The following is a 23,239-nucleotide window of genomic DNA, read 5'->3' on the forward strand; positions in this document are numbered from 1 at the left end:
TATATATATATATATATATATATATATATATATATATATATATATATATATATATATATATATATATATATATATATATATATGCATAGATTATATACATACATGTATAATTTATTTATAGCACATATAGACTATCAAAATATATAATCAATACGTAATATATTTTTTCGTTTCAATTATATTTGGTCACACATGACACAAGTGCCCGTCAACTAAACAACTGCAATGTCAAGTAAACATTTTCATTGTGCAGAACAAATAAATTCTAGCTACTTATTCTAATATAATAATAATAATAATAATAATAATAATAATAATAATAATAATAATAATAATAATAATAATAATAATATTAATAATAAAAAAAAATATGATTAGTAAATTAGTAAATTTTTATCAGTTGTTTCAAACTTAATTTTTTACTATCGTTTGTCCTTGTAGCAATTTATCCGTAAATAATGAACTTTGTGAAACACATTAAAGTAATGATGAGTAATTATCATTTTGACTATTCTTTGTAGTATATTTATCATCATTACTATATTCATCAATTGCTTCAATAATAGTAATAATAATATTGACAAATATATATTTAATATTAACAAAACATCCAATGATAGTATTATCGTCCAGCGGCGAAACGCTTTGTCCAAGTCCTGCAAGGTACATTATTATAACGTTTCTTCAAATGCAGCCATCAAGTCACTTTGCATGTTCATGTCAATCTTGTTTGCATTCTGAAATAACAAATATTCCTATTCTTTTCTAATCTCTCAAAAATAAAATCTGTTGTCAGGTAAGAAAGAAAAATATGCTGTTAACTATATTAAGTTACTTTTTTTTAAGGTTCATCATTGATGTAACTATCATTTCACAGAAGCACTAAATTTTAGAAAATATGTATCCAAAACAAAGAAAAAACCAACTGTTTGCTGAGAAAGATAGTATTTTAATATCAAACTATAGAAATAAATTAAACCAATCAAGCAAATGGCATATTTTTCCTTCTTACTTTTTCACAATCTTATCTAAATTTGAAAAATTCTTAAATTTTTTCATTTCAAGCAAAATTACTACTGTAATTAATATTTAATTTTCAAATATAATATGACTGCATCAATGAATAAACAACATAATGATTTATTACTTTCACTTATTATAAAATTTGTTAATTTTTTTTTTCCGAAAATCACAAAAAATAATTATGCTGATTTTGATAAAAGTAAATAATTATAAAGTACATTTTTACGTTTTTATTTATTCATGAATTTTATCATCTTATTATTAAAGAAAGAAAGAAAGAAAGAAAAAAAAAAACTTACCGCTTCACGTCGCCGTCTGTCTTGTTCTCGCAGCCTTTGACGTTCGCGTTCAGCTGCCGCTCTATCCTGGCTAGATGAATGACTCGGACTACTACTGTCAGTTTCAGTAGAGACTTTTATTTCTTCTACCCGTGATGTTGGTGTAATGGTTACTCCTTGCTGTTCATTGACAGTCTTCATGACTTTTTCTAACGCATCTTCATCTTCACGCTCTCGTTTTCGTTCACTTTCCTGGCGTAATCTTTCTTGTTCTTTTTGTTGCCTTCGGATCTCTTGTTGCTCCAGTAATGCACGTTGCTGCATATTTTTATAATAAAAATAAATTAAGAATAAAGAAAAATTAAAATAAATTATTATTAGTGAAAGACTAAAAATTCTTCTTTTAAGAATACTGTAGTTTTCTAGACTGTCAAGATCGGTCACTTGTTCGTTAATGAAAGAAAATAAAATTTAGTCAGATTAAGAGGACGCTACAGCTATATATATATATACGTAGCCAAGTTAATAGCCGACAGGTATCGAAGTCTTACGAATGAATACGAAACTTAGAGAATTTATTTAACGAATCGGTTTGTCAACAAAGCTCGATACGAAAAGGAATTCGGTAGATGCGTCAAACGTCAAGAATTTATTCTCCGTATGGATTAACTAATAAAGTAAAATAAAGTAAATAAATTTAATGATTTACCCTATCCTGTTTTTCTTTGGCTTGCTTCTTGAATGATAAGAAAGAGTCTCTTGATGAATCTCTTTTTATATTACTTCCTGCAGCTGATTGTGGACTTGAAGCTTGAGCCAACGATGACCATGACGATGCATTTTTAACATTTTGTTCAACAGTCTGTTTTTTGTCAAAAATTACAAAAAATTTTTTCATTAGAAATTTAATACTAATAAATTTTTTTTCTATGAGTTTGTAGAAATAAATAAAAAGTAATGATAGTAACAAATACCTTATTTTTGAAAGCCGAAGCAAAATTAGCCGCTGAATTTTTCGAATCTGGCGGCGTCATTTTCTTTTCTGGCAATATTTGTGCATTAGAGTGGTTACTCATCACTGGCATCCCTAATGAGTTCATCTCTGCAAAGAAAGCCCCCGCTAAAGAGATTTCATTTTAAGATTTTATTAGTAAAGCATTAGTTAGTATTATTAATAATTAAAAATACAATGAGTTATTTAATGAGGTTAAAAAAAAAAAGGTAGAAAAGAAATTACGAAATAAGTGATAAGGGATGACTTACCATCCATAGGTTTATGAGGTGGAGCTTGTGTCATTTGAGGCCGTTCATCTTTTTTGACAGTCAATTGAGGAATTTGCATTGGCATAGAAACCATCGGAGGAACTGGATCAAATATTGATCCTACGGTCGATATACCTAGTGGCATATTTAAGTTAGGTATACCATTATTGTTCATCATAGATGGTGAAGTTTCACGTTTAATATTAGAAAATCCATTGGAATGCTGTTGATTATTCATAACCATATTATGAGCATTTTGTATATTATTTAATTGCGTTGTATTCATCATATTTTCTAACTGATTTTGTAGTAACGCTGGACCAAGATTTTGTTGTAAATTCAAATTCATATTACCCATACCAATATTATTCAATAAATTTGATTGCATATTTGTTGGCATCATGTTAACAGAACTTTTAAAATTAGTCATTAAATTTGCATTAGTATTATTTGTTGATACAGGTTGATGAATATTTTGAACCATTGACGCATGGGTCGTTTCTTTTTTCATGCTACTCAAATTCATTTCTATAGATGGTTGAGTCGTTGTTATAGATCCTATTTATAAAAAAAAAAAAAAAAAAAAAAAAAAAAAAAAAAATTTAATTAACAATACTCATACTTGTAAATAATATAAAAATAAAAGTATTTGGTAATTGTTTGAAAGTAGGGTCCACCTTATTTTTGATAATAAACATTTTCTATTTTAGTTTCTTATAGGAAATCATAGATTTTGGTCCGATTTTGAGAATGTGAGTTTTTATCTAAACTGCGCCCTGGTGGATCTGAAATACCGTAGAATTACGGTATTATACGGTAAAAATACGGTCGATATACTGTATGGCTACCGTAGATTACAGTATCATTCTACTTGCACGGTAGAAACTGTAAAACACCGTAACGTACAGTAAAGAACGGTGAAAATACGGTATATAAGGGTAAAATTACGGTACAATTGCGGTAGGGTACGGTGAAAATACGGTAGAATATATACTTCTGAACTTTCCGCACTACCGTATTCCAATGGTACCCTACCGTCAAATATACCTTATTTTAGCGATAAGTTACCGTACAATTACAGTACATTACCGTACAATTATGGTACTTTAGCGTACAAAAACAGTACTTTTTTTACCGGATAATTATAGTATTTTACTAACAATTACGGTATTTTACCGTACAATCACGGTATCTTACCGTACAATAACGATAAATTACTGTACAATCACGGTATTTTGTCATACAATCTTCGTAATTTACGGTGTCATACTGTATTACGGTAAATCACTGTACGTACCGTACTCTACCGTACCCTACCGTAAATTTGCCGTACTCTACCGCACTTTGGATCCGTCAGGGCGTCAAATGCCGTTTAATAAATTAAAATCGAACGAGGCGTTCGAAAGTTATAGCCAAATAAAAATTTCTGAATAATCATTGTTTTTTTTAAATAACTTTTGAATTTTTGAGCTCGAAGAATTCAAAAATCAACCAATTAGAAGATTTTGGATTGTTTTAAGCTCGAAAAAGCGGGAAGTTCCAGGGTTGGCTTACCGGTCAACCGCTTTTCAGATTTTTTTAAAGGGTAATCGGAAAAAATTTTTAAGTTATGAAAAATTCATATTATTTCATTGAAATTATGATAAAATAAGAATTATAATATCCATCCCCACAATTTTCTTGAAAAACAAGCACCCCCAGAATGATCGCTCCATTTTTTGTTACAAAAAAAAAATTATTATTATTTTTATTTTATAATTAGAAGCCCCTGACGTTCTCAACTGTTTTGAATTCATTAATAACAAACAGAATCTAAGACATAACCGATTACTCAAGACCTCCCTTTCTAACAAGAACTACATCATCAACGATCCACGCAACAGAATTGCTAATTTAATCAATAAACTCCACTTGGACGTAGACTTCTTCAACGGGACACTTCAATCATTTATATCCAGAATTAATTTCATATTATGATTTGGCTGATCTGTTCTCAGTCTCTGTCTCTATACCCTGTATTCTATTTTTCTCATATTTCTCTTATTTACTATATTAATCTTGATGTATAATACCGATCGGCGTTTGGTATATATAATAAATAAATAAATAAATAAATAATAATTTTAATGAAATAATATGAATTTTTCATAACTTTAAAATTTTTTCTTGTCTATTTTTTCCGAGATTCTTTTTTAAGTATTCTATTTTATGGCAGATTCATAACACCTATTATTAAAAGAGTCAAAAAATTTACTTTTCAATTAGGTTCAAAGCTTTTAATGTTTAACAAAAATTTAATATCGAGCGAAAATTTTTGATAAAAGACATTTTTTAGAATTCTTTTCTTTTTTAATTTTTCTATTTTTAGTGAACTTCAATAAAAAGAGAATGTGATTGTTAAAAAAAATTTTTTAACATCATTTTTGTGGGTTAAAAAAGATATTGTGAACCCTACTTCCAGATAATAACCGAAAATTTCTTTAAACATTAAAAGTATCAAGGTAACTTGATTGTTAAAAAATACCTAGAGGATTAAAAGGCTGCATAAGGTCTGGCTGATTGATAGTAGTATCATTAATGGCAGATATCGTGCTCATTATTGGATAACTTGCAATAGTCGTTGCTTGAGAAATCATTGGTGATGTTATAGATGCATTTGCATTTGTCGGAGTGACACTGGGCGGTGGGGTTGGTACTGACACTGAGGGAGTGGGTGGATTTGATGGAGTTGATGGTGGTGGAGTTGTCTTTTTCTTCATTGGTGCTGCTGTTGCTAAAGCAGTTGGTCTCGACGGTTGAGCTGGCATTGATGTATGACTTGATATTGCCATTCCTTGACTCTCAGTTACTGTAGCAACTCCTCCGACTGCTGGTTGATTACCACCTAGCAATTAATTCATAAATCATGGTAAAATTCCATTTTTTTTTCTTTCTTTTTTTCGTTGAATAAAAATTGATATAGATAAAAATTTCAATTTTAGACAATAAATAATATATCAACTACATATAACGCGTACCATGATCGATGGGCATTGCATTAGGTTGTGTTACTATAGATTTTGTAACTGGTCCCGTGGAGTTTGGTGGTTGATTATTCATAAGGAGATTTCCCGTATGATTTACAGATGACAATTGCTAAAAAAAAAAACAATTAAATTCCTTAGAGTCTAAATTTAATTTTTTAATGAAAATAAGATGTTTAAATACATTAAAGCGTCATCTAAAAAGTAATAAAAAAGTATCCAGTGACACTAAAAAATTGTAGGAAAAATAAAGTCAAAAAATATATCTCTATTTTCATAATGATACTAAGATCAGTAATCCATATCGACGGTCTAATTAGCAATTGGTCTAACTCCTTATTTTTTAAAGGGTGATTTTTTAATATTTTGATGTAGCAATAGTCTAATTATAAATTATTTGACTGATCCAAACCAAAATATTATACTTCTATTAAATATTAAATTGCCTTTTAAAGTGATAATAAATTTTGAACTAATTATTTTTTCGTACAAATGGAAGATTCTCTAAAATGGAGTTAGACAATTTGCTAATTAGAACGTCGATATTATTAAGAGAATAGGAAAAATTTTGTTTCCAGGATAGTCATATGATAAAATCGGTTATTTTAGTGAAATTTAGTGTCATTGTAAAGGTCTTGATTTGAATTTATGCGTTTTCAAGGTTTCATTTCATTCTCGGCGATAGTTAATTTATAAAGATAAGTATTTAGGCTGCATTCGAAAATTCTCTCTTGATACATAATTAAGAAATGACCTTTTATCTTGTGAAATATTGACATTTTTAAAGATATAAGCTCATCTCGATGTTACACTCATCGAGACTTTTCATTCGAGTACCCACATCATATATTTTATATATATATATATATATATGAAAAATACATCAAAATGTATGTAGGTACTCAAATGAAAGCTCTTAATGTTTGTAACATCGGGATGAGCTTATATCTTTAAAAACGTCAATATTTAAACAAGTACAGTGCAATTTAACAAAGCAAAATTTTAATTTTTTATAGTTTACAAGTCACGGCAGTCACTTAGTGACTGAAAGGTTGCTAGTTTTTTTTTAATTTTCACATAGAATTTTTTTTCAATTTTGATTTGTATGTTAAAAACATTCTAAATATTATCAGATGTCTGTTCATTTCCGCATTATTTTCCACTACAGTTTAGTTGACTAAATTAAAGTCTAAAAATGTTCTCATTTCTTGTTGCGACCTTGTTTATAGTATAATAGTTTATTAAAAACCAATTTAGTTGCGTAAGTAATATATTATTAGTGAACTAGCGGAGTTCGTTCATTTCCTTCTTAACAACACGGAAATATTTTCTCTAAAAACTTTTCACTGTCAAACAATCCAGTCTCAATTAAACAATTAATTAGCATCGAAATAATAATTGTACTGAAACTTTCGAAGCAATTTCTTGTTATTAAAGCAAAACTAAGTTAAAAGAACAAAATTTGTTTTGTATAGGGGAGGGGGGGGGGCAAAATGGGGTAGGGGTGGCAAAATGGGGTACCCCCAAAATTTCGTAAAAAAAATTTTTTTTTCCAAAAAGCTTTTTTAGCTTTCTAAAATATATTTTAACGTCATTTCCTACAATTTCAGAGGAAAAAAATTTTTTTAATTAAAAAACATGAAATAATTTTTTTTTTCTAATTTTTTTTGCATAGAGTAAAAAAATTTTCGTCAAATTTAACACAAATATTTGTGTTACTGACTGTTTTTACACAAACTAATGTTAATTCTACATTCTTGTGTGTTAAATCAATACATGAGAATGTAAAATTCTACACACTAGAGTGTAATTTGCTACACAAAAATTTTTACACTTTACAAAAAAAAAAAAAAATCGGGAAGTCATTGGTTCCATGCCAGTTTTCGAAAATCAAGTTCTAATCTGATCTCCACATTTTTAAGGTCTTAGGAAGTAGCTCTTAATATTCCTACGAGGATTTCTATCAGGGTGTGTGTGTGTGTGTGTGTGTGTGTGTGTAAACCTCTCATAACTTTTGAGCAACTCCACTGATTTGAACGACAATCGCGTCATTCGATAAGGTTCAGCGAAACTTAGACTTTCTCATAAATTTAAAATAACTTTTTTCTTTTAACAGCTTTTAAACAGATGTAACGATCAATTCCAAAATCTAAACAGTTCTTTAATTTAAAAAACGACGTTGACTGCTGCAAACCGCATCAAAATCGGGTGATGTGTTGAAGAGAAATCGTACATTAATTATTTTAAAAAAGTATGTTTTTCAAATAACATCGAATTTATTCTTGAATTATTTTTGATGACATAATTTAACTATGAATGCTCAGAAAACTGAGTCAGAGGCCGCCAATTTCTTCAAAATCATTTGGTGCGCTTGTAAGATATTTAATTTAAAAAGTAAGATCTTCAGGCCTACAAGATTATTCAACTTGAAAAAATTTTCCTGAATCCCTAAACCAAGAAAGAGAGTGCAAAAAAATTACGAATCTTTTTTTTCATGCTATTATTTTGAATTGCGTGAGAACTATGAGTCTAAAAATTTTTTCACCGGAAGTTCCAAAAACTAGAATTTTCTCGAGAGAACTCTTTTTTTATCTTGATATTATTTTTACTCAAGCGAAACCCGTCAAAAATTATTACAAAGTTTAAAAATTTTTTTTACTACCTCAATTCCTGTTAGGAGTATGTTGCTTCAGCTAACAATGTCTCTTTTTTAGGTGATTTGTTCCTCTCTGGGTTTTTTCGTAGACTTATCGATAAGAAAATGTTATTTTTTTCACGATATTTCATTTTCGGATGAAGAAATTTTTTTTTTTCAGTTTTTCAGGGAGTACCCCATTTTGCCCGCAAAAAAAAAATTTTTTTTCTACGGCAACTTGAAATTTGATTATTTTTCTTCAATTACGACTGAAAACGAGAAAAATCAGCGTATTTAAGTCCTTAAAATCATAACGATTTTTTAAGTACCCCATTTTGCCGCCCCCCCTCCCCTATTAGAATAATCAACTAAAATAAATATAAACCAAAAATTATTATTGAAAATGTTTTCTTTCTTAGTTATAACTACGGTGATAATAGAGAAAAAATTGATATTAATGGTATTATTTGTAAGTAATAAAAAAGACACACTTTTTTAAGATAAAATTATTGAATAATAAAAAATATAGATTATCTCAAGAACTTATTCGTTTTTTCTTAATTTTCAATTTTTTAATAGAGTTAAAAAAAAATACTCAACATAAAAATCTGAATTATAAAATCAAACAATAGTTTTTAAATAATTCAAATAAATTCTATTCACATGTTTGCATATTTTACATTTCGCTAAATTTTTCAATATTGAAAATTTTAGTCTGTAATATCTCTATCAAAAATATCATACTACTTTTAACTTAAAACAATAATAGCTAGTCCAAAAAACAATAAATTCAATAATTATTGACAGAAATAACTTTCGAAAGCTGAAATTGCAGTTTATGATTATTCATAAATTGAAAATGTAAGTATTTACTTGTGAAAAAGAGTTATATTTTCTTTTTTACGTAATATGATTAGCGTAGTGGGAGGAAAATTGACGCTTTCCGCCCGAAAGGGGGAAAAATGATTATATGTGTTAAGAAATCACAATACAATCAGAAATTGGCCTGCATCAAATTTTTGATGTTACTTTTAAAGCTAAAAAATAACAGACTCGAGGACAATTATATATTCAACAGTTTAAACTGAAGCTTATTTCATAAACTATAACATGCATTTTATTGAATTTAGACATGATAAGTTATGCAAAAATTTTCAATATTTTTGCTAACTTTAAAAGCTGTAAAAAAATTTGGAAAATGAGTAGAAAGAAAAATAAGATAACGAAAACTGAAGCTAATTACAGTAACTACAAGATAAAATTAACATAACTAACTTTTCGTTAATTGTTTTAAAGTTATTATGAAAAAACTCGAAAATTTTTGAAATTTATAAAAATCAAAAAATTTTTCAATCACCCAAAACTTTCGAACTAATGGACGAATTTGGCTTATTTTTCAACTTGACTGAAACAGGCAGATTTATAAAACTATTTTTCCAATAATTTTGCTTCAAATGATTGAAAATTCAGGATATATACTGTACTTTTCATAAATGATGAGAGTTAATTTATCGAAAAATCATAAAAAGTCTATGTTTATTTTTTTAGGTGAAGTTATTACGATCATTTTAAATATTTTTACTTTATAATTTATCTTTTGTTTTTTTTTTTTCAGAGGGGCTTTACCCTATGACCCCAGCTTGGTATCGGAATTCACTTCCGCATTTTTAATAAAAAAATAGTACCAAAAATTCGTGCGATATTGAGCCTCCATTTTGGTGCTTTCTGACACAGTTTTATGATAAATTGAGAAGAAATAACCGTTTACTGATTTTTTTTTTTTTTTTAAAGTTAAACTTTTATTCTATCGCCCCAAAATTTTTCGTCCATCTATCGCATGTCGCATTACCCGGCCATGGAGTAGGGATAAAGTGAAAGGCACATGGCAGAACAGCCAAGGCCAATATGGCGGCGCCCATAGCTCGCATCAGATAACCGTGTAGCATTTATATTCAAATGCAATGTAAGACGTTGTTTACTCCCTAAAAAAACAAAAGGATCAAAAATGATTCTTCATGTACTGAACTTTCATAAAAGGTAGAATTTGAGAAAATTTGAAATATTAATAGTTCAATACTTTAAATATTTTTTAATCCTTTTGTTTAATCAAGGCTTATTTTCGTTACTATAGAATATTAGTTACATTTATAAACTACGAGACTCATGGCGAAAATAAAGTTATTGATAGAATAATTCTATTGAAAGGTAGATTTCGATAAAATTCATAGTTAAAAAAATTATATCAAACAATAAATTCTTAAATTATCAGTGAAAAATCACAATTAATTTTCAATCAAACCACCGTTAGTTCTATTACACGGACTAATAAAACCCGTCTACCAAAAACTGGCAGAAATTGAAATTCTTATAATCTTAATAAAATCGTCATGCGGTAAATGTTTGATAGATCAAATTAAAGACGCAATTTTATCAATCATAAGATAAGTTTTAAAGAAATAATAAGCTATATTATTTCAATTAAATGTTCTTCAAAAATAACAAGACGGAAAATTCAACTTTCACTATCTTCAGAAAAATTCAAATGACTATTATTTCTAAACTTATTGACCAACTTAACTCATCTTTGAACTTATTTGAGATAACTCATCTGTGAAATGTGTGTACTAAATTTCATTAAGATCCATTAATAACTATAAGCTCAATCGCGGCAACATCCCCTGGGTTGACTCTTTTCATTTACCAATTATCAAGTTAGAATTAAAAACGCAATTTTAATACCCTAAATTGATTAATTTTCTGAAAATTTTTAGTTGAATGTCAACAATCCAAAAAAAGTTTCACTTGAATCGTGGTTTCATAAAACCACACAATATTTTTTTTCTATCTAGTAATTGTATCCTGAGACGAATGTTTTATTTTCTGTAGAAATAGTAAATATACACTATCGACGGAAAGTTTCCGGACAAGATTCTTCTCTAATTTTTAATTTAAATATAATACATAAATACATTAACTTGATCTATAACGAAAATGTTATGTTAGTTTACAAGTGTGTACGATCGTGTCTTTGATCAAATGAAACAAATGATTTTGTGTATACAACAAAATATATTATTTTTAATATTGTTCCCCAAGGGGGAAAAGAAGATAAATTTTAAAGAAACTAGCATCAAAAGTTTGACGAGGATACTAAATAATTGATATACACAATATACAAATAGGGTTCTTACAGTAACCCATCAATATGTAATTATAACAAACAAATAGATGTCTTACTTTTGACTACTAACTAAAATAAAGAAAATACAATTTGGTTTTAAATAAATCCGTAATGTTTAACAATTTAGATTAGGGTGCTTCATTTGAGACGACTATTTTTTTTTCTCACTCCATTGACGAAATATTGTTCTTTACATAGAAAAAAAAATTCTCACCAAAGGATAGTTCTTAATTTCAATTTTAAGTACTCGCTGGATGAATTTGAAGTTTTCTCATTTAATTAACCCGTTAAAATCATTTTTTTTTGCTTAAATTATCTATAGCATAGCGACATTTCATGACATTCATTTGACCATGGGCGGAAGTTGTAGAGGGATCCTTCCTCTTTAAAAGCTCTGACAGCTTATTTCCAATTTATGAGCTATCTCGCCAGTAAAAAATTGTATATTTGATTTTTGCTTAAAAGTCGTGGTTTTTTGATTTTTTCTCCTAAACTATTGATCTGACACCAAAATTACAAAGGACATTTTTTGTAAAGAATTTAATTTTCTACAAGATAGATTGATAGCTAAACCCTTTCAATGAATTGCCTCTGAGATAAATTTAATTAATTACAAGAAAACAATAAATGACACTATTTTATCGTAATTTTTATAATTTTTAATAAAACAACAGTTAATAAAAAAAATTATAACATTGTATATTTTTATAATCAACCATTTTGATATCGTTATAATGCCTAAATTTTTAAAATTTTGAATCATCTTACAAATATTCTCATAAATATAGTTGTTACATAAAATATATCCAAAATATATAGTTATACATAACTCCAGCTCACAAAAAAAAAAAAGTGGCATGTACTTTGGGCCGGACCTACCTATTGAAATGAATATTGACCCACTGAATCCGAATTTCAAGTCCGTTTGATCCGGTCACCCTCCAATTTTGAGCATAATGCAAAAAACCCCAAAAAATTGCAAAAAACTGCAGTCACAGCAATGAAAAAATTCTTCTGGACCCGGATCAAGTATGATTTTTATGTATCTCAATTTACTGAAACTAAATCTGAATGTTAAGTAGCCTGGTGAGCCGACCAAATTTGAAAAAAAAAAAAAAAAAAAAAACGAAAAACCCAAAAAAATTGCAATAAGTCATGAAAAATTGAAGTTATCGAGATAAAATTTTTTTTCGAATCAGATTGAGTATGATTTTCATGTATTTTGTTCCACTGAGTTTGAATCTGAAGTTTTCTTGCCCCGTTAACGTTTTAAAATTAAAAAAAATCTCAAAAAACCAAAAAAATCGGGAAAATTGCAGCTATAAATATGAGAAAAAATCTATAAAACATGATTAAATACTTTTCGTATTTTTTCGCGCATAAAATACAAATTAAGAATCTGAAAATATAAAAAATTTTTAAATCTATAAAAAATAACGTATAACTAGAATAAAGAGAACGATTTTCTCGAATTTTAAACTGTTCTTCATTGGTATCGAACTCTTTTGTTCTCAAATGATCTACGCAGTAAATTTTTCTTCCGTTTGTTATTATCTTTTGTATTTCATGCGTGAAAAAATACAAGAAAAGTATTTAATCATGTTTTATAAATTGTTTTTTCATATTTGTAACTGTATTTTTCCTGATTTTTTTGGTTTTTTGAGATTTTTTTAATTTCAAAACTTTAACGTGGCACTGGGCTAATTAACGTTCAGATTTAGATTCAGTAAATTGAAATACACAAGAATCATACTTGATCCGGGTCCAGAAGAATTTTTTCATTGCTGTGACTGCAGTTTTTTACAATTTTTTGGGGTTTTTTTGCATTATGCTCAAAATTGGAGGGTAACCGGGTCAAACGGACTTGAAATTCGGATTCAGTGGGTCAATATTCATTTCAATAGGTAGTTCCGGTCCAAAGCACTTTTTTTTTTGTGAGCTGGAGTTATGTATGACTATATATTTTGGATATATTTTATGTAACAACTATATTTATTAGAATATTTGTAAGATGATTTAAAATTTTAAAAATTTAGGCATTATAACGATATCAAAATGGTTGATTATAAAAATATACAATGTTATAATTTTTAACTTCCCGCTAAGAAAATTGAAAATTTTCAAAAAATCGGGAAGTTATTGGTTTTAGTTTTACCCCGTTTTTCGAAAATCGAGTTCTCATCAGATCTAGACGTTTTGAGGTCCTAGGAAACTTCCCTGAATGTTTTCGCGATGATGTCCGTATGTCTGCCTGTATGTGTGTGTGTGTGTGTGTGTGTGTGTGTGTGTGTGTGTGTGTGTGTGTGTGTGTGGCCGTATGTAAACCTCTCATACTTTTTGAACGGTTTGACCGATTTCATCACGGTTGGCGCCATTCGAAAGGGCTCGACTAAACTTAGATTTTAAATTTTTTGAAATGTCATTTTTTTGGAATTACTTTTAAATGGCTTTACCGATCTATTCCAAAATCTCATAAGCTCTTAAGATAAAAAACCACGTCGATCACCGCAAGCCCGGTCAAAATTGATTGATTCGTTCGTGAGTTATCGTTGTCGAAAAAAAAACCGAAAAAAGTGTTTTTTCGGTATTACTTCGAAATTACTGGCTCGATCAATTTAAACTTAATAGTTTTTCATGGAGTTTTGAAAACTGCGTCGAATGCCGCCAACCGCGTGAAAATCGGTTCATTTATTCAAAAGTTATTGCCGTTTGAAAATTCAAAAAATTGTGTTTTATTAAACTGCTATTAGAGTTTTGAGCTCGGAGAGCTCAAAATGACACAGCAATCATATTTTTGAGCTCGAAGAGCTCAAAAACGTAATGTGTAACTTTGAGCGCTTAAGTACAAAATGAGCGGGAAGTTGCAAGGATGGCCTTTAGAGTCAACCGTCATCCTAATTTTTTTTATCAACTGTTGTTTTATTAAAAAGTATAAAAATTACGATAAAATAGTGTCATTTATTGTTTTCTTGTGATTAATTAAATTTATCTCAGAGGAATTTCATTTAAAGGGCTCAGCTATCAATCTATCTTGTAGAAAATTAAATTCTTTACAAAAAATGTCCTTTGCAATTTTGGTGTCAGATCAATAGTTTAGGAGAAAAAATCAAAAAACCACGACTTTTGAGCAAAAATCAAATATACAATTTTTTACTGGCGAAATAGCTCATAAATTGGAAATAAGCTGTCAGAGCTTTTAAAGAGGAAGGATCCTTCTACAACTTCCGCCTATAGATAATTTAAGCAAAAAAAAATGATTTTAACGGGTTAATTAAATGAGAAAACTTCAAATTCATCCAGCGAGTACTTAAAATTGAAATTAAGAACTATCCTTTGGTGAGAATTTTTTTTTTCTATGTAAAGAACAATATTTCGCTAATGGAGTGAGAAAAAAAAAATAGTCGTCTCAAATGAAGCACCCTAATTTAGATATTAAGCAAATTAATCAATTAAAAAAAAAAAAATGTGTGACATCGTTCAAAGTTTGAATTCATTATGTTTCACTCAGCATCAAACGTGATATTTTTCATGCCAAACTTTGATGTTTTTTAATGTTCAAAAGAAAATTAATTATATTTTCAACGTTTTGCTAAGGTTGTAAATTTATTAAAATTTAACAAGTCACTGTTCTAAAGTTCATTTTTGAAAATCAAGTTTTGATCAGGGCAACATGTTCAGGCTCTAAACAGCTACTTCGACTACACAAAACATATATATATATATTTACTCAATTAAAATTTTTTTCAAAGTTAAGGCTGGATCAATTAGTTATTTTTGAAAAATTATAAGAACACTTCTAAAACATTATTTTGTCGATTGACTTTAATATTACTTTATTTATTAATTTTTAAGCCGAATCAGCTCTATTTCTTAAAAAATTAACTTGAATATGCCAAACTTCGTGAAAAATGTGTGACCAACGTTAAATTTTGATTTTATCAACATTTCAATTATCACGGAAAAAAAGACCATTCAGCAGCCGAAATGGAAGTAGATTTCATCATGAATAGAAAAAAATATAACAAGCATTGTATACAAAACTAGGGCTTTTAACTTCTATGCAATCGACAAGAATATATATCGACGGAAAAATACTAAAACCAGTGCAATAGCAAATTTCATAATTGACATAGCGGAATAGGACATAATTTTGAGATTACACATATGATATGCTACTCAAATTGAAGCTTATTTAAAGAGCTTTCAGATGCAATTTACAGAGTTTCAATAAATTATCCCGTTCAAAAGTTATGCGAGTAAGAAAGTGAAGAAATATAAATTTTTATGATTTTCAAATTTTTGAAATCCTGGCATTTCTGAATTACTTGACCGATTAAGCTCATCTTCGAACTTGACTTGGGTATTTATCTGTAGAATAAGTATATTGAGTTTGGTAGAAATCTGTTGTAAATTAGCGACGCTATCGTCGTGATAAACCGCGTTATATCCGATATATACATACATATATAAACTTTTAAACTATATGCATTTTCCGACTCAGCTCGACGAGTATAGTCGAAATATAGCAAAATTTTTTAAAAGTTTCTTCATGAGGACCAATGCAAGTTAAGATTTCTATGAAATCTACTAAAAATGTTTCAAGTTCTCAAATTTTGAAAAAATAAAATAGTAATATTTAAAAGTATACATAAAATTTTCTGTTATTTAATTGGTTAGAAAGAACAGTTAGCGATACCAAAAATATAAAAAAGAAAATTTTTTCACTTTACCTGTGTAATGTTGAGGTTTGAAGGCGGAGCAGCATTAGCTGTTTTTTTAGTTTTCTTCCGCGGTGGACGATTAGACGAATTTCCTGGAAATTAACGTGATACTCGTCGTAGATAAATATCGCAATTTAAAAATAACTTAAAACAAAAATTTCTAATGATATTTTTGTAACCCAATGAGCTAATAAAGTGCAGATTATTCTAGAGGATACCAACAAAGAAAATTGTAAATTATCTCAAAACTTGGTTAATAAATAAGTTATTTATTGAAAAACGTAAAAATTAAACAATATTAGATGCACATTTTTTTTACTGATAGATTTTTATTATTCATATACTTATATTATAATTGTATCACTGTGTACAACGTTGTTTTAATTTATATATCTCAATCGTATGCTCCTTTTTTATGGACTTTCTTCTCAATTTTTACTTATTTTAACATATTTTTTTGTTTTTCAATTAATTAATTTTAATATTTATATTTATATTAAAAAAAAAAAAAAATTCATGCGCAAAAACATTTTGCCTTCATTTAATCATTTTCATTTTTAGTTCATTCTACAATATTATTATTATTATTATAACTTTATTCATTTTATTTCAATTAAATTTTATTTAAAACAATTCAGCGAAAAAATTGCGTGTGCATACAAATATGTATACGCGTACACAATTATATTACATTCATCCGTAAAATCATTTTTTAATTAATTACACACATAAAATTCACACCCACACATAATTAATTCATTTATTTTTTTTTTTTAGACATGTTAAAGTTTAAAGTATTTTTATATTTTTTAAAATGATAATTCCTTTTGCTTTATCTTTGTCTTGGTTTATTTGTTTGTTGCTTTATAATTTTTTTGCTTTCTAAATAACTTTAATATGAATAGTATAATAACGCGTACGTCTATTTATTTTTCAATTTCATCTTTTATTTTTGTTTTTTATCGTACAGCAATTCTTACAAATGATCGGCTAGAAAAAAAAGCAACTCCAAACCCTCGACATTTCATTTATTATTTAACTTGAGTTTTTTTTTTTTTTTACTTGGTCAGCGTATGATGTTTTGTTCATTTTATTGTTTCATATTAAACTAATTGTTATTAAAATAAAAATAATAGCATAACGAAACTCGAATAAGTGCTATGTTTGCAAAAAATAATTTGATTCAATTAATATACTGACACAATTATAAGAACAATGTTTTCCTTTTTTAAAATGCAAAATATATAATATAATGGTATAATATTAAATATTTATCCAGACAATTAGTTAGCACAACTCTGAGATCGATTATTATGTCTTGTTCGATGCTTTTCATTCATTCGTGTAGTTATTTTCAATAAATTCCATTTTTTTTAATAATTATTTATATTCTCCTATTATTTAATAAACAACGAACAAGATTATATATATGTTGTCTCTTAAACATAAATCATATAACGAGTTCAAATCAATAATCAAATAAGGATCTGATTGCGCGTCGAGATCTATACAGTACATTATTCGTCAAACATTTTTTAGAGATAACAAATTATCAAAAAATTTAATGTTTTTCTATTCTGTGTTTTCTTCACATAATGACTTTGTCGCTCAGATTTCTTTTTTCAATGAGAAATCATAATTGCTACATTAGTTTCATTTTGTTTTTAGTGAATTATTAATATTCTTACTATTAATACTTAATGATACAATTTTATTATTTCATTTAATCATTTATGCTTTTTTTTTTTATTTTTTCTTTCTTTTTCTTTACTATGTACAAAACACTCATGAACCATTCCGGTCAATACCACTCGTGATAGGACGTACAAAAATGAATTTTTGTACTGACGTTCTAACAGTATTGTTTTCAGTAATTAGCATTCGTATGAATATAAATCAAACTTTAATTTTCTTATTAGTGATCTGATAAAGCAATAAAAAAAAACAGTAAAAGAGAGATAGGTAATTTAATTAAGTAATTTATAACTTGTGAAACTTATTTTAAAAAAAGGAAGAATATAGTTACTTTAAGAAGAAATTATTTAAATAATAAACGTAGATGTTACTGTACATATGAAAAATTATCCAGCAAACAATTTGGAAGGCAATGTGAATAGTAATTAAATGCCCTAAACTTGTTCCTAGGCTAATTATGATCATCGTTAATGAATAACCCTATCTAAGCTAAATACTAATAATTTCTTTATTTATTTTCATTTTTAATTATTCTCGTAAACCTTTATAAATAATATTTATTAATTTTTTTTACCTATATTTGTTCTTTATAAAAAGGAAAAGAATAATTATTAAACAAGTTATAATTGATCACAAAAAATTAATATTTTTTTTAGATACTATAGAACACTATATCGTTAAGATTACTTTATAAAATTCAAATTGCATTATTTTTTTTGTTCAATTTTGAAATTATTTAAGTACGTATGTAGTAATAAAAATTTATAATAATTATACTAATAATTTCCAAAAAAAAAATACTTGAAACTAGTCATTAAAATAGTTATAAATATACAAATAATAGCGACGATAATAATGATAATAATAACGTTAGTAATAATAACAATAGTAATTATAATAATAATAATAATGGTAATTGATAATAATAAAAGTATTATATTCACTCAGAGTGCAGAATTAATTCACTCGTGTGTCTTGTAATCTTTTTTATATTTAATAATAATCACTATTAATTTACATGAACTATTATTTTTCTTGTCATTTTCTGTCATTACGGTTCTTTAACTATCTAGTATTTTTAATGTATTTCAAGTAAAATTAACATGATTTGCAAATTAAAAATAGTAAAAGTATAATAATTAAGCCAACATTTAAAATAGAAATTATCAAAGACATTTAATTTCATTATTCAACTATCATTCACTGAGTAAAATTTGTTTAAAACATACTAATTTTCATTTATATTATTTTAATAAATAGACACATTATGCAAAAATATAATAATTATAACTGTTACATTAATTCGTTATATAACATTAGAAGAAATTTAAAAAAACATTTTTAATTAAAAATTGCAAATATTTACATTAGCTGTGGAACTTATATCCTCGAGTGGTATTGTTGGATAAATAATAAAAATTAATCAATTTATTTATTTATAATGATTAATGCGACCATTTTTAAAAAATTTAATTTGTAAACTAGTATTCATATATTGAAGGCATGTAAAACCATACCAATCTAATTAATCATTGTTATTTTAACAATATTCACAATTTCATCAGACAAAAAAATTGCGATGATAAACAAAATTTAAACAATTTTTTTCCGTTTGTTTTTTTTTTTTTTTACATTTTTACGTGATAAACGATTATTTAGTTAGAAAATTGAACAAAAATCAATAAATAGCATGACGAAATAATAGTAGACCGATTAAAAAAAAGCTTAGCGGAGTGCAAACAATGTGTTTGGAGGCCGTGCGCCTTTTTCATGTACATAATATATTGATGTTTATACATGTATATATTTTTTATTTTGTTACTTATTAACTTTTTTAATTTCTCATAGTTATTATTACTCATCTTCATTATCACTTTGTTCCTCGTTATTTGATCCATGACTTCGATCCATGCAGTTACTCCATTTATAATAAGCAATTCAATTTCTTTTCACATTTTAATTTCAATTGTTATAAATCACATTTTGTTTTCCGTCAGATTTGGATAAAAAATGTTCGTTATAAATTAATGATTTTTCAAATCACCTTCTAATACATATGGGATTACTGAATAGCTATTGTGCGATAAATTAACGAAGATGCTTAAGTGAGTAAATCGAGTAGTTATCCGAAGATTTTAAATTTTATTTAAATCGAAGAACGATGCTACAATGCGCCGATCAGAAAAAAAAATCCAGCCACCAATACACATTGTCTGCATTTTATTCTTTTTTTGTTTTTATTATGGCATTGTCAATGTTTTGAGTTTATTTACTTTTTGATTTTATAAGCTATAATAATCGTACTCGAATCAAGATGCACATACACTGTCGTGCTGATTGTCTGTTGACATTATCAACTTTTCGTAAGTTAATTTGTTCAATATATTATTTTATTAATAAAATTTAATTTATTTCCTACTATTTTTGGTTTTCGATAAATCGGTTTTTCATTTTTTCGCTTTTTTCATTCTGTTTTCCGCATCGGGACTTACATTCTTCTTTCCGCGCTTTTTTCAATCACCCAAGTGACTTTTTAATTAAAACGACCATTTAAAACCAAATGATACAAAATAAACGAACTGATGTAAAAAAAATTCACATTTTCGAACATTTAAAACAAACACATTTACGTACAAATTAATAAATATTTATAATTTTTTAAATTAAAGTTCTTTTTACCGTAGTCAAGTTATTAAAATTTATTTAAACCTATACAACACCAACAGATGATTCAATTTATTTAATTTTATTGCTACAATTAAACTTGTAATTAATTGCTATGCTAAAATTGGAACAATAATGATAATTTCACTTTTCTACACTAGCTTTTCGAAGAAAAAATAATGCAGCATTAAAATTAAATACTTTGAGAAAAAAATAATAAAAAATAAATAAAATTTATTTCTGTTTACTTGCATTTCATGCGATGAATTTTTTTTTGTAGATTAAGGCAAAAGAATTAACCATTTATTATTTTTTTTTTTTTTTTTTTTTCCAAATTAACGGATTGCGCGCATAAGTATAAGAAGCTGGTATGACATATGGTATCCTCTAAACACAGTCTGCACTCCACTAGCTCACCTGCTCAGCATAATTGCTTTCTTGTTATGTTTTTCACATAAATATATTTAGTGATCTATGTATATTTAATAAATATATATATATGATTATATATTTATATATATTTTTTACTCATAAAATAAACGAAAAAAAATTGTATTTAATCTAGGTTTGTGTAAAAAATATCAAGTTCCAAATCTTGTGTCAAAAGTTTATAATTCGACTGTTTATTAACTATTACTACAACAGATTTCTCTAGTATTACTTATTTACTTCCTTCGTAATTAGAGTAGTTAACTATATGTATATAATCTATAGTATTTCGTATTGATTTGTATTTACAATAAAAATTAATAAATTATTTAGTAAAATATAAAAATTTGACACTAGATTTATACTTGCATGTAGACATGGTAAATTTATTTCTTTCAACAACCAACAACACAATTTCAATAAATATTATATAATTATTGATATTTTTTAAATTTGAGAAGTTATTTGCGATAGTTTTTGTGTATTGATTATTAATCAAAAGTTATCTATTTATTCTGCTGTCAAAGTAAATAATATTTATAAGTCTTTAAGTTCTTAAAAAATCAACATAGTAAATTGATTTCATTGATGAACACACGAGAAAAAAATGTACACCGTCAATTATTAACTTTAATTATGATATTATGATTAAAAAATGAGATAATTGTTTATTTATGTGATGAAGACGTAGTTATCATCAAAATATAAAAAAATATCGCTTCAACAAGAAAAATGATTGACAAGCATAATAAAAACGGGTTTTTTTTGTTTGTTGAAATTGTAGATTTATAAGCTATTCATATTGGAAGTTGGCATATTATTTTTGTTTTTACTTTCTTATAAAATTAGAATAAAAAATTGACAATAAAAAAAATAAGTGAAATTCAATAATTGAAAACTAGTCTTATAAAGAAAATTTAAAATGCTTGTCAATTTTGTAGTAAATATTTCATAAAAAAATATTTATTATATACTGAATTATTTATAAACCTTGTAAAAACACGATCAATTTAATATTGATATTTTAAAAACAACTATTTATATTGGAAAACTTGATATAACTGACAAGACAATAATCGCAAATAGCCTCGCAAAATTGAAAAAATTGCGTCATAAATTGTCAGTTCAATTTTTCTTATATGCACGTTAGCAATTCAATGATAAAAATTTTAGTTAGCTTAGTTAATTAATTAATTTGTTCCCAACATGAGGGTCGTAAATAATTTGCAACAGTTACAAGACGTATTATATCTAACCTGCTTCACTGTCGCTCGAATCACTCGAACTCGATGATAACGAACTACTACTGGAATCACTGTCACTGCTACTACTGCTTGACGCTGACAGCCTTGATGGTCCACTCGTTCCTGCTGAACCAACTACATCTACTGATTTACTGTTGTCTTCTGTGAACAAAGTCAATACATATTTATTTAGTAATTTTTTTTTTTTCCCCATACAAATATAATAAACATTTTTATTTCAAACCAACCTTTTTTAGTAGCTTTCTTTACATTGCCTAATTGCCCAGTGACATCTTGTAATCGTTTTTCCAACTCTTGTTTTCTTTCAGCCATTTGTTCGTCTTTAGATTTTCCACTAACTTTTTTATCTGAATAAATAATTAATATTTCATATATTAAAAGAACAATAAATCAACAGTAATAAATTGATGAAGCAAAAGTGTAAACTTACGAATTTTTTTTCTCAAGCACGAAGCAACGTAGCTTTCCAACTCTCTCAGTGTTGAGGGTTTAAGAGTTTCAAAATCAATTTCGATTTCATCGGGATTTGAATCTCTTAACGAAGGCTCTCGAGACTGAATAATATGTACTACACGCCCTAACTTATCACCTACAATCATAATTTACATGCATAAAAATATGTATTAGGGAAAATTAATAGTAATAATAATAACAACAACAACAATAAATAATAATAATAATAGTTAAAGAGGATTTTATTATTATTAATTTTTAAGCCAACTTACCCGATTCATTTAGAGACTATTCAATTTTTATTTATTAATTATTTTGACCACAATATTGTCGATATGAGCACTCATACCATCCTTGGGTGAATATATAATAATTAAAAATTTTGATTGATTTTGAAGACAATTTTAATTGGGATTATATAAAGATTAGAGTTTGCCAAAATTTAACTTTCGTGGAGAACCTTTTAAAATTGGAATTTTGAGTTCCGCTTCTAACAGCAGTTGTGTTTGGGCATTTCCTGAGATATTTCGGGGTGAGAGGATTTATTTAATGTTCATAGAATCTTTAAACAGGAGATTTAATTGGGCATTTCCGACCAAATTTTGAATT

At 27.0% G+C, this 23,239-nt stretch overlaps 1 protein-coding gene across 7 annotated transcripts in view; it reads right to left on the reverse strand.

Annotated features, from left to right (window-relative positions):
- Positions 1-412: 412 nt before the first annotated feature.
- Positions 413-23,239, reverse strand: part of LOC123272932 (bromodomain-containing protein 4) — a 31,131-nt gene continuing 8,304 nt past the window's right edge. For 6 of the 7 annotated variants that reach the window (XM_044739952.1, XM_044739950.1, XM_044739955.1 and 3 more), the window contains 11 exons: positions 22,608-22,766; positions 22,405-22,524; positions 22,169-22,318; positions 16,134-16,216; positions 5,582-5,699; positions 5,089-5,448; positions 2,565-3,122; positions 2,276-2,421; positions 2,011-2,163; positions 1,323-1,619; positions 413-737 (listed from right to left, as the gene is read on the reverse strand). In XM_044739952.1, the coding sequence (XP_044595887.1) occupies positions 672-737; positions 1,323-1,619; positions 2,011-2,163; positions 2,276-2,421; positions 2,565-3,122; positions 5,089-5,448; positions 5,582-5,699; positions 16,134-16,216; positions 22,169-22,318; positions 22,405-22,524; positions 22,608-22,766 (2,210 nt within the window). In that variant the 3' untranslated portion in view covers positions 413-671. The remainder of the gene's footprint in view (positions 738-1,322; positions 1,620-2,010; positions 2,164-2,275; positions 2,422-2,564; positions 3,123-5,088; positions 5,449-5,581; positions 5,700-16,133; positions 16,217-22,168; positions 22,319-22,404; positions 22,525-22,607; positions 22,767-23,239) is intronic. The other variant, XM_044739951.1, reaches the window with a different exon arrangement.

This window comes from Cotesia glomerata, linkage group LG10, assembly GCF_020080835.1.
Source record: "Cotesia glomerata isolate CgM1 linkage group LG10, MPM_Cglom_v2.3, whole genome shotgun sequence".
Lineage (NCBI taxonomy): Eukaryota > Metazoa > Arthropoda > Insecta > Hymenoptera > Braconidae > Cotesia > Cotesia glomerata.